Raw genomic sequence first — 12387 nt, forward strand, 5'->3', positions numbered from 1 at the left:
ATATAAACAATGTGTCAACCAGGATGTCTATATTTTATATGTGGAGGATGAGCCAACTGGGAGAGATAGACAGAAGCATGCCATGTGCACACACTGATTTTATATACCAATCACCAGCTCTCACTACTATTATGAGGCATCACACTTTGATGCATCTTTTGCTGGCATGTACTATTATACATGCCATTGTTTGGTATATTGTGCCCTATGTCATGATAAAGGGTGCAAGGTTGGACAAAGTTGAGTTGTCCTTTCCCTGTTTTCTAGTGAGGGGAGAGAGAGAAGCCCAACAAAAGAAAAACATGAAGTGCTGGAAGGTGTTGCCATGATTTTTGGGAACTTTCAGCTGTACCTTCCTAGCAATGAGTATCTTCTCCCAACTAAAGGTGCTTTTGCATGTTAGATTAAGCAAAACATATTTCCCTTTGGAGATCATGTCCCCTTATAATGATGGCAGCTTTGAGTCTTTCAAGTGCCATTGTCCATCTCTGAAGACGATCTTGCATTGCTTCTACCAAGAGATTGTTCAGTATAAAGAGACCACTAGGATATTATTTCCTTCCATCCATGGATCATCTTTTGAGTAAATAGATAATTTGTCTCTTAAGGTTGCAGCATAAGAAACATGTAGCGTATCAAAGCATGAACCGCTTCCACACGAACAGTCAAAACTTGTTAAGTACAACCATTTTAGATCGAATGTTTACGGATTCGGAACAGCACAAATATGAGCATAAAAATAAACCAAAATATCAGTTAAATGCTCGAAGAGTGTCTCTTACTAATAGAATGCAGAGAAAATGTCAATCAGTGCTCAACTGTGAAGCCATGGATCATGTTTTGATTTACTAGATAACTCGTCTCTTAGGGTTAGAACCCACAACCTGTTGCATCCGTCAACAGTTCACCATCAACGCATGAAAGAAAGTTTCAGATTTGCAAACCAGAACCATTTATAAACCGAAGATATTTTTTGATTTGGATCTGTACAAGCAGGAATATTAGAAAAAACATTTATGTATTCATTGAATACTTGAAGATAGTGACTTATAAAGTCATTCGTCGACAAAAAATTATGGAGCTCTAAAAAGAATTTCTGATGGAGGAATAACTTATTATATGCACAATGGCAACATGTGGAAGAAGCATACACTATATGCACGATAATCTCTAAAATGTTTTATCCAAAATTCTTGAAGGGTATTAGTGAGTAATTCCTCAGAAACAAAATTGATGAAGGAATAGCTTATTATTCACACTCAGGAATGGAAACGGGCAATTAGCTTATTATATGCACAAAAATCACCATAGGTTACCGAAAATCCAAATTGCCATCTGAAACATGTTGTAGCTTGAGAAATCCACACTGATTACAAAATCTGCAGTGTCTTAATAAAATAGGGGTTGCATTTTTTTGACAAAGAAAATATATTAATATCACGAAGATACCAATTACACACAACCTCTACAACAACGAAATATTTTAGACATTACGGATGCACACGAAGAAGGAAAAAAGAAGATCGGTTATCAAAACCTTGTACCTGCAACACAAACGAGCACCCGGGATACACTCTAAAAACAATGCCTTCAACAGGGATTATTACCAAGCACAATGCTTAAATTTTCACCTTGGAGCAAGTACGCTTTCTCAAAACAATGCCTTCAACAAGATCATTGATGGGCGTAACTAATTAATGTCAGACCTTGTATTTTCACCCTAAAATATAAGACTATGTACTCCTCCTATGCTGCCGACCTCGCTTGCCGATGTCGCTGCTGCAAGACAAGAAACACCAAGCAATTAAGCAAAGTCCTCTTCGCCACGAGGACTCAGTCCATCATTACTACACCTCAGACCTCGGCCGCCATAACATTCTCCCCCACTATCTTCTCCATGGAAATCAAAAACCGACATGGCCCATGATGGCAACAGATAGCGAAGCATTGTATCACTCCGTCCTGAAGCTGCATGGCCAAAAATATGGGTGCGCACGATCGAATCTCATCCGATCCAAAAATATACATGCATTAGGCGCCCAAAGGAGATCGCCGGCGGAGCCTTTCAGAACTCTTCACCGGCCATATGAATGAGGGTTGCCACCAAGAAGAAAACTGTCTTGGCACGAGAAGAGCCCAAGAGAAGAACCCAAGGACCACCTCCTTTATTAGGCAGATCGGTAGGCCCCCATGCCGCTGCCTGTTGGCTCCCAACAGCAGACCGGAGATCTCAGCGGGCACCACCACCACCACACCTGCCACACAGAGATGAGGGGCTTAGTCGTACCGAGTCCCCCGGACCAGGCATCGTACCGCCCTTGCAGCCACAGCGATCGCCAAGGTCGACAAAGAAGTCCGGGACCGCCGCACCGGCGTCCATCTCCGTCGGATGAGCAACGCCGTCCAGGGCCACCGCGAAGCTCCGGCCAGAGATCCCACCACGCGGGGAGGAGGAGGCCCTCGCCACCGCTCGGAGCTGAGAGCCTGTCACCACCGTCTGATGGGAGGAGCTTTTCCCACCGGCTTCCTCCAAGGGTGGCGGCTAGGGTTTCGTTGGAGCCGCCCCCAGGAGCGATGCTATTCCTCGATGATCTATAAAAAAAAATGTTAAAACAGGGGTCGCATATGGTTAACCCAAAACCTCCCTACTAAATAGCTACTTCGTGTAGGTTATCACATATTACAACAACATAATCAAGTATTACCTCCGTTCTAGAACAGGGTTAGTGTAATCCAACAGATATTGTTTGTAGCATAGGTTCTCTTGCTTGGAGAAACATAAGATAAGACAGAATGAAGCGTGATGTGGAGACTAAGGAGGTAGAACAAGAACTCACGGTAGACATGGCGCATGTATTGCTACTTTTTCTGTAGGGCACATTCAGGCAACTATCGATTAGTTATTGCTTAGCAGTTAGCACACAATCAGAAGTTGGCCAGAGGTAACAGCAACAAAGTCGTTCTGTCTGAGCAGAATTAAAATGGTATCGAGATTGTCACAAGAACTGGAGCTGGCAACAGAGGATAACACACCATCCTCTCCACTGTCTTCTCTCTGCAATGAAGGAAGAAAGCTTTTTCTTTTCTTTCTGGGATGATACAAGATACGTTTAAGCGTTTCTTTCTCTTCCATTAATCATGGGGAAACCATACAAAACAACCAGAGAGAAAATCCTGTTATAAGAAGGCCAAGATGAGTTCTTTTTGTTCTCTAGAATTTGCTATGAGGCAATAACAATACCATCTTTTCAAAACTGGTGTAGTAGTAACTAATGGTTATCCGAAGCTACATAACAGGCTGGAATGCCAGTTTTGGCCACAAGTTGGGAAACACAGCCAACCTGCATATTCTGAGAAGCCAGCATTTGTTCGCAGATAGCTGCTAGTTTACAAGACAATGCCCGAATGAATACACATCGATCATGAATCCATGATAATCCAGGCCCCTACGACATCCCATCCATGGAGACCAGGTAAACTGTTACAGGAAGATGATGTGATCCACAGTCACAACGCAGCGATAATTTCCTTGGTCCTGCCTTGAGCTTTTTCCTTCTCTTCAGGCCCATCCAGGTCCCCGATGTTGTCATGGTACTCCTGCAGTGGAATCAAACATCAAGCTAATAAACACTCGATAACATTACCAGTTGAAAACTAAAGACTCTGGGACCCAAGGACAAAAATGGTGTGTAAACCATTCACGCCAAGTCTCATCAGAAAGTACTTAACAACAATAGGAGCAAAAGCTTCGAAAAAGAAAGGGATAACATGCCTGGAGTATATCCTTGACATCATCCTTTGTCAGCTTGTTTTGTCTAAGAAGCAACTCTATTCTTGTCCTCATCTGTGAATTCCTGAAAATAGAGTGGAAGGGAGGAAAACATGAACATCTCCAGGCTCTGTACAACAGGGCAATACCAGGGGGAAGAAAGACTGGAGGTCTACTTACCCAGAGAGCCAGATATGCCCAAGAATAAGCGCAACTAGCTGAAACACCAAAACACTTGTTTCAGACACTTGGTGGAGTAAACAGTAATCACCCGAGATAGACTGAAAAGAAATAGAACTGCCATGTCACTACGGTAATACCTGAAGTGTGTAAAGCCCAGCTTCAAGTTTCCGGTTGTACCGCTCGTCATCATCCATCTGAGGGAACAAGAGCATTCTTTTAACAATAAACTATTTGTTCAAATTTGGCATGAGTAACAAAAATAGAATAAGCACCTCCAGATCGTCCAAGTCAAGACTTTCGAACCTTTCGGTCTCAGCTTTCACTCTGTCTGAATACCTGCACGGTGTAAGCAGACCAAGCAATCAGTAAACAACAAGGAAATGAAAGCAGTACCCTGAGTTCTCTTGAAACTAGATATACCGTGTGTATAGCTCCATCAGACGGTCTATCTTTTCACATTCATTCTCAACAAACTTTCCTAGTAACCTGATCCTTCGTGAACCTTTTGTAATACCACCTAACAGAAATGGAAAACAAATCAACCATGAGGAAATCCTTACAATAAGAAGATGGGGATGCCATGCACTTAAATGCTGAACTGTTTGTCCTTATTAAGCGGTTACTGTTGCAGAACCAACAAACCTATCTACATGGCAAACAAGGATTCATCTGGTTGTCAGGATCTATGCTTATTCGTGATCCTGGGAAAAAAGATGTGCTCAAATTTCAGTGCCAGTTTATTCAGAGCTGCTAGAACTCAAGCCAGATAAACTGGGGCACATCTGTCCAAATTCTCTATAGCATGTACTTAACTATATCACGAACTGATGATAGGAAGAAGAAAATTCTTTAATGAACTTCTCACTTATGGATGATGGATTATATTGACACAGAAGTGGAATGGTCACAGGCCAGAGTACCTCGACAGTTGACTGATACTCTGACAATTTGATTAGTTGATTAAAGAAGAAACAGGGCATTGGTTCATCTTGTTAATTTTTGTACACCAAATTCTCTTTTGGTTTGCTGCTGTTGGTTGTGGGTCTAAGGCCTGGTTTTGGTCTTCAAGTTTTCAGTCTGTTAGGCTCATAGGTTGTGTGAAGGTTCCTGTAGAAACTTGAAAACTACCAAGGTAACCTACTTTCATCGGTAAATTTTGTTTTGGTAGTGCGGAAACAATGAATTACAGGATTAGGCATTGTGTTGTGAAAATAGAAGTCATAGTAAAACAGTACGAGGATACATTGAATCTAACTAATCAAACAGGATTTGGCATGGAGGGAAACCAAAAACCTCTCGGAAGCATTGCTAGATAATTTACGTAGCATCTTGGAAATGTAAATTTCAAATTCACACATACTAGAATTTAGGATTAAATCAGTTATGTAATTAAGCAGTGTTTCTAATCAAGTAAAAGTGTCTAGAGAAGATAAGGTTTCAATAACTTTGAAGGAAAATAGTTTAACAGAAAAGTCTGTGAATCGCTAATGACTCATAAGCAGATTTACAGAAATAAGCACTTTTGCTTATCCTCTGGTGCAGGTTCATATGCAATCCAGAACAACAATACAACTGATATTGGAATAGACTTTCTTACCAAACAAGGAAGCAATAAGTGAAATGATGCGTTCTTCTAAATCCTCCTGATAACTCTCACTTTTGTTTTTCTTGTTGACAGGAATCTGAAAACCCATATTTCGACAAGAAATTAACATGCTTGCAACTACATCAGAAATTGGACTCAAGTTAAGAAATGGGAACGGATCCTCACCAACTAGATAAGCTCCAGCCTTACCAACAAGGTTATCAGTCAATTTTCATATCTACTTTTTTTAAACTAATTCCATTACATTGTATTTTCCAAAGAGAATGTTACTTTTGTTACTGTGAACACCATGAAGCAACATAACAGCCATCCATTGTCTGAAACACTAAATATTTACGAACCTTAGGTTTGCCTAAATCAACATGTATACAATTTTGAGATAAGCTTGATTGAAAATTCTAGCACCAGTGAATCAATACATGAACTTTCTACAACTTGCATCCATCCATCTATTTTCAGTTCAAACTACAATGGACCTAGTGGCAGTTCATGAACATATGAAATTCCAGCACAAGTTAATCAATGCATGAACTTGGAATTGCTTCCATCTATCAATTTTCAGCTCCATGTTAGCTATAGAAACTAAAAATTGACCTACTGGGTGACAATGAACATATGAAATTCCAGGTGAAATTCCAGGTGATGCCAGTGAATTATTGAATAAACTCGATTCACCCGTACTAACATCTGACATCCTAGAAGATCGAGAGAGAAAAAAGAAGCGAAGGAGCAGTTGTCACTTGCCTTACCCATGAACGCTGCAAACGCGGTCTTAAGCCCGAGGACATCAACAAAGCGCTCGCAAGCCGGTGGGAACCTCGTCATGGCAAAATCCAGAGCCCGGATGGCGGAGCTGTAGGAGGACTTCTTCTGCTTCATGATGATGATCATGAGCTCCACGCCCTCTGCCTTGACAAACCTCTCCTTATTCTCCAAGGGCATGAGCACACAGCAGAGGCAGTCGAATAGGTTCTCGAGCATCTCCTCCTCGTCGGTGGTCCTCGGGTCCCTGGACTTGTACATTGCGACGGCCTGCAGCAGGCCGTCGACCCCGTTCATCTGGCCGAGGCGCTTCTGGTTGGCGGGGCTGCTCTGCAGGAGGATGGCGAGGATCTCGGAGGCGTACTGCTTGTTGGCCTCGAAGTCGCGGGCCTTGAGGCGCGCGAGGAGCCATCGGAGGATCTTGGTGCGGTCGCAGACGAGGTCGGCGAGGTGCGGGCGGAGGTCGACGAGGTTCTCGAGGACGGCGAGGGAGTGGTGCACGGCCTCGGCCTCGTCGGGGTCGGCCTCGGAGAGGCGGGAGAGGTTGTGGACGAGGAGGTCGAGCGCGTTGGCGGCGACGAGCGCGTCGGCGAGGGCCTGGACCCCCGCGAGGTCGGAGGGGTCGTCGGAGTCGGTGAGGTCGGCGAGGAGGGACGCGGCGGCGGCGGCGAGGTCGGCGTTCTCGTGGGTGAGGAGCGAGGAGAGGGAGGAGGCGAGGCCGAGCGGGACGAGGTCCGTGAAGAGCTCCGGCGCGCCGGCGAGGAGGCGGAGGCGGTCCGTCTCGGCGTGGAGCGCCAGCTCGGAGTCGGCGAAGCGGGCCGGGTCGTCCGGGTGCTTCATCCGCGCCTCGAGGTTGTCCTTGAGCCGGCGCTCGAAGCCTATCAGCAGCCGCTTGGCCGCCCGGAGGTCGAGCACGTCCAGGCCGTCGGGCGCCGGTTCCTCGTCCTGGTCCGCTCGCTTCCGCTTCTGCTCGGCGTCCATGGCGGCTGAACCCTAACCCTAGGCTGGTTCGGCTTGGCTAGAGGAAGAAGAAGATGGGTCTGAAACTCGAAGGGGATGTTGGAGTGTTTAGATCTGCTTCTAGATTCGTGCTTTGGCTAATCTTGTTCTGTCATGTTTGAATTACAACCAAAATAGGGTTCCAAACCGTTGAGCATTTGAAAACTAACATGTGAAACTGCTTCCATATTAGAGTCAATTAATATGAACCGGAGGGAGTATTTTATTTGAGTACTCCCTTCCATTTTATATTAGTTATCGCCCATTTTATTATTATAAGTAATATAAAATATAAAATAGAGGGTTCCACACTTCGGCGCGATGTGAAGAAAGCTAGCTACATGTGTCTCATCCCTAGGACGGCGGACACCGAGGGTTTGCACCCCTTTTTTGTTCGGCTAGAGGTCACTGGGCGCAGCAATTGGGATCACAACATAGAGATACCGTTTTTTCATCAGGGTCAGGGCGCAAGATGCGAACCCCTACGGCATGCTCGTCTGATCTCCTTGATGATGAACAACTTACACGGGGAGCTGAGACTCCCCCTTCCAACGTCTCCCTACAGCTTGTTTCTCCTCCTTTCTCCAAGCCTAAACTTCTCTCCAGCTCGAGGCCCTCCTTTTATATCACAAGGGGTGGTATAGGGACCACGCGCATGTCGAACACATGTTGTCAATAAGCTGCATTTTGAGAGTGGGTCCCATGATAGGATGCCATCGATCCGTTTTGTCCTTCCACGGCAGACTACGCTAGGCCGCCCCAGTGATCCTTTTGGGCCACCAAAGATCTCGCAGAGATATGACGCCAGCTGCCCGGCATGCACTCCCGGGACGGGTCGACCGGCCCCGACCGAGATCGACTGTCCCTAACAGAGACGCTCTAGCCGACGGGGATCCTAGGGCATTCCCCCAAAGGAAATTGCCACATGTCGGGCGGGGGCCACCCCGGAGGCGCGATAGTGCCTTGTTGAGGGTGATTTTACAAGATGTAGATCTTGTACGTCTCGACGCTTTTCTTGGCCTTCTTCTTTCGACGGTTCTGCTTGAGTACCTTGAAGATGTATATCTTGTAGGACTCCACGGCTTCTTAGGTCTTCATCGCCTCGTGGCGTTCCTGATAAACGGTTCATCCTTGCCCTCATCGCACAACTCAACGGGGATCCCGGTTGCCGTGACGTTGACAAAATATGCAAGACGGCTTACTCGTCAAATAGCGTTCTATTTCTAGGGAATACGGTCTCAATCGGCCGAAATACAACGGAGTCATAAATTCGTTTTTCAAGAAAGGCAGAATTTCTTTGTTCCGCAACACGAACTGGTTAGAAATATGCATGAATATTAGATAAAGAGAAGTTGGGGAATTGATAGTCAGGTCAATAAGACGACTAAAATCTCGGTATTTGCACCATCATCAATGTTCGATCTAACATATTTAGAGAGTAAATTTTGTACATCCATGCGTGGGGCGTAAGGCGACTAAAATCTTGGTATTTGCACCATCATCAATGTTCGATCTTACATATTTAGAGAGTAGATTTTGTACATCCACACGTAGGGTGTAAGGCGCTAAAATCTTGGTATTTGCACCATCATTAATGTTCGATCTAACATATTTAGAGAGTAGATTTTGTACATCCACGCGTGGGGTGTAAGACGACTAAAATCTTGGTATTTGCACCATCATCAATCTTTGATCTAACATATTTAGAGAGTAAATTTTGTATATCCACACGTGAGGTACAAGGCGACTAAAATCTTGGTATTTACGCCATCACCAATGTTGATCTAACATATTTGAGGAAATTGCACAAACCACTCATTTTTGATGTCTCTGTTGCACAAACTACTCACTCTTCATGTCTTTTGCAGAAAATACCAACTTTACGTGTAGTTGATTGCACAGAGGTCCAAATCTGAGATTATGCTAGTTAACAACAAATCTGACGGATGGGTCCACGGTCAGTGATGATGTGGCACCCAAGTATCACAAACTTGCTTTTTTCAATAATTTTTAAAAGTTTTAAAAAATTCAAATAAATGAAACAATATAAATGAAGCAGTATGATGGCTGAAGGCGGTGATAAGTTTAAGATGGCTAGTACTTGATGGCTTTAAATTATGTCAGACTTTTCGAGATTACTTATGTCATATTGTTTCAAATACTATAATTTTTTCAGAACTTTTTGAAAAGTTTAAACCCAAATTTTGACCATATCTCACAAAAAGTGATAAATTTTAAAGTATTTCAAACTTTCCTAGATTTGTTAGTTTATATTGCTCCATTTATTGGAATTTTCATAATTTTTAAAGTTTTAAAAAAGAATAGTTGATGACACGTGGATGCCACATCATCACTCAATATGGGCCCCGGGTGTCAGATTTGTGGTTAACAAGTCTAATCCTTGATTTAGACCTCTGTGCAACCAACTACATGTAAAGTTGGTGTTTTCTGCAAAAGACGTGAAAAGTGAGTGATTTGTGCAACATAGACAGCAATAGTGAGTGGTTTCAGCAATTTCCTCAACATATTTAGAGAGTAGATTTTGTACATCCTCCCGTGGGGTGTGGGTGTTTCCGTCGCAACCAAATAAATTTAATTCATGATTCGTGCTTTTGCAGAATTATTATATAACGAAATTCCTCGTTCCTCCCCCCTCGCGAACATTTGAGAAAAATCAAAATAGGGATCTACTCCGTAAATCTTTACCGAGCTGGGTTCTCCTCTTGTCGTCGGCGCATGGCGGCGCCGGCAGATGAGCCGCCGCCACCTCTCCCGGCGGACGCCATCGCAGAAATCTTGTCTCGCTTGGGCGACATCGTCGCCGTCATCCGCTGCGCGGCCACCTGCAAAGACTGGCGCCGCCTCATCCTAGAGCCGTCCTTCCTTTCCCACCGCCGCGCCGGCCCCTCGCCCCTCCTCGGATTCTTCTTCCGGGACACCTCCCAGAGGCTGCCCCGCCGCCGCCTCTACCTCCGCCGCCCCACGCGCTTCCTCCTCCTCGGCCCCTCCCAGCCGCCGGCAACCACCGCGCTCCACCTGTCCCGCTTCCTGCCGAACGCGGCCGACCTCAGCGGGTCCGCCCCCGTCGCGTCGGGCCCCGGCGGGCTCCTCGCGCTCCGCCGCTCCCCGGCCAGCTGGCACGGCTCCACCAAGATCTGGGTCTGCGACCCCATGGCCGGGACCTCCACACTTCTCCCCCCTCTCGCGCCCACACATTCCTCCCCGGAGAGCTTCGTGTTTCTCGACGCCGACGCCTCCTCGTTCCGCCTGCTTGCGGCGATGGAGTACCCAACGGCGCCATACATCCTCATGCGCGTCTTCTGCTCCCGAGCTGGGCAGTGGGGCACGGCCGTGACAGCCCAGCTTCCTGACAACATGGTGCTCTTCCTCAGCTCCCCTGCCGTCGTCCACCGTGGCGCCGTCCACTGGATATGCGGCACCCGAGCCCTCCCGAACGCGGTGCACGCACTGGCGGTGCGCCCCCACGAGACGGCGGAGGCGTCCGTGTGCCGTTTCGACCTTCCGCTGCGTGCAGGCATGCACCGCCTGACCCACTCGCCAGGGGCGGTTCGCTTGTCCAGTTCAGCTCAGGGGTGTCTCTCCTTGGTTCTTCTGGATGAGCCTGTGATCTCCATCTGGAATTTCCAAGACAACGGCACTGGTGGCAATTCGTGGGTGCTTCACAAGACGGTATATCTGATGTCCGTGCTGCCATCTACAATCTTCGATGTGCCTTCTGCGGAGCGGGAGCTCTCTATTGAAGCATTGTGTGACCAAAGCAGCTCCTTGTTCTTGCGTGCGGAGGATGAGGGCCTTTTTGTGCTCAACCTCGAGACAGAGATGGTGTCGAAAGTAGGTGATGATCATTGTGCCAAGTACCTGTGCCCATATGTGCCGGATTTGAGTTCTTGCCTAGGAGCCATGAAAAATTTCTGATGTTGGATCAAAGTTCAGGTTTCTGTTCTCATCACCTGGTTTAATTCCTGTTAAGAGGAAAGGAGTGTTTAGTTCTGTTTGGATGTATTTTACTATGGGTCTATCTTATCTGTGATGTATCACATACTTATTGTCACACATGGCAGACTTATACTGTTTTATTTATAACTGTTTACTGGAGATTCTGCTTATTGTATTTGGCTTGCTAAATTACTTAGAAAGTTGCTATGAAAACTAACATTGCTCTGGGTTTTAATGTATATTTCTAATCAGTGTCCTCTAATGCCAACAACCAGTGTATGTTTTTAAACCAATCTGATGGATGACCTAGATAACAAATCCTGTTCATTGGAAAAGAGAATTTCGACCAGGATATGATTTGAGATAGACTTAGCCTTGTACCATATGTGCTGACTGCATAACATTTGGTTCCATTTCTTAGCCTATAAAATATCTGAATTGCTGATAGAATAGTAGAACTCCAATATATGTTTCTGTGTACAGCCGATAAATGGTCTATCTGGTAAACTACATATCTGCTGCCATCACATAGTAGTGTGCCCACATCGTGCACCTGTTAACCTTGAATTGGTCTGTAAACTTCAATGCATTTGGTATGAAATTTTCCTCTAGCTTCGGATTGTCTTTCTCAAGGAGTGTTTAGTTCTGTTTGGATGTATTTTACCATGGGTTTATCTTATCTGTGATGTATCACATATTTATTGTCACACATGGCAGATTTATACTGTTTTATTTATAACTGTTTACTGGAGCTTCTGCTTATTGTATTTGGCTTACTAAATTACTTAGAAAGTTGCTATGAAAACTAACATTGCTCTGGTTTTTAGTGTATAGTATTTCTAATCAGTGTCCTCTATTGTCAAACTTGAATTCAACCAGTGTATGTTTTTAAAGCAATCTGATTGATGACCTAGATAATAATGTGTAATGTACACATCCTGTTCACTGGAAAAGAGAATTTCGATCAGGATATGGTTTGAGATAGACTTACCCTTGTGGCCCTGTACCATATGTGCTGACTGCATAACATTTGGTTCCATTTCTTAGCCTGTAAAATATCTGAATTACTGATAGAATGGTAGAACTCCAATATATGTCTGGATTTTGTGTA

At 45.1% G+C, this 12387-nt stretch overlaps 2 protein-coding genes across 2 annotated transcripts; one reads left to right on the forward strand and one right to left on the reverse strand.

Moving 5' to 3' along the window:
- Positions 1–3154: 3154 nt before the first annotated feature.
- Positions 3155–7318, reverse strand: LOC124653154 (beta-catenin-like protein 1). The gene is made up of 8 exons (XM_047192219.1): positions 6303–7318; positions 5550–5634; positions 4373–4469; positions 4225–4288; positions 4090–4146; positions 3950–3987; positions 3773–3854; positions 3155–3597 (listed from the first exon to the last, which is right to left on the reverse strand). Exons 1-8 carry the CDS (start codon positions 7299–7301, stop codon positions 3508–3510), a joined length of 1512 nt encoding a protein of 503 aa, XP_047048175.1. The 5' UTR covers positions 7302–7318; the 3' UTR covers positions 3155–3507.
- A 2737-nt stretch (positions 7319–10055) lies between these two features.
- Positions 10056–11428, forward strand: LOC124657880. Its single transcript, XM_047196358.1, has one exon. It carries the CDS (start codon positions 10056–10058, stop codon positions 11253–11255), a length of 1200 nt encoding a protein of 399 aa, XP_047052314.1. The 3' UTR covers positions 11256–11428.
- The last annotated feature ends 959 nt before the right edge of the window (positions 11429–12387 follow it).

This window comes from Lolium rigidum, chromosome 5 (assembly GCF_022539505.1).
Source record: "Lolium rigidum isolate FL_2022 chromosome 5, APGP_CSIRO_Lrig_0.1, whole genome shotgun sequence".
In the NCBI taxonomy this organism is placed as follows: Eukaryota; Viridiplantae; Streptophyta; class Magnoliopsida; order Poales; family Poaceae; genus Lolium; species Lolium rigidum.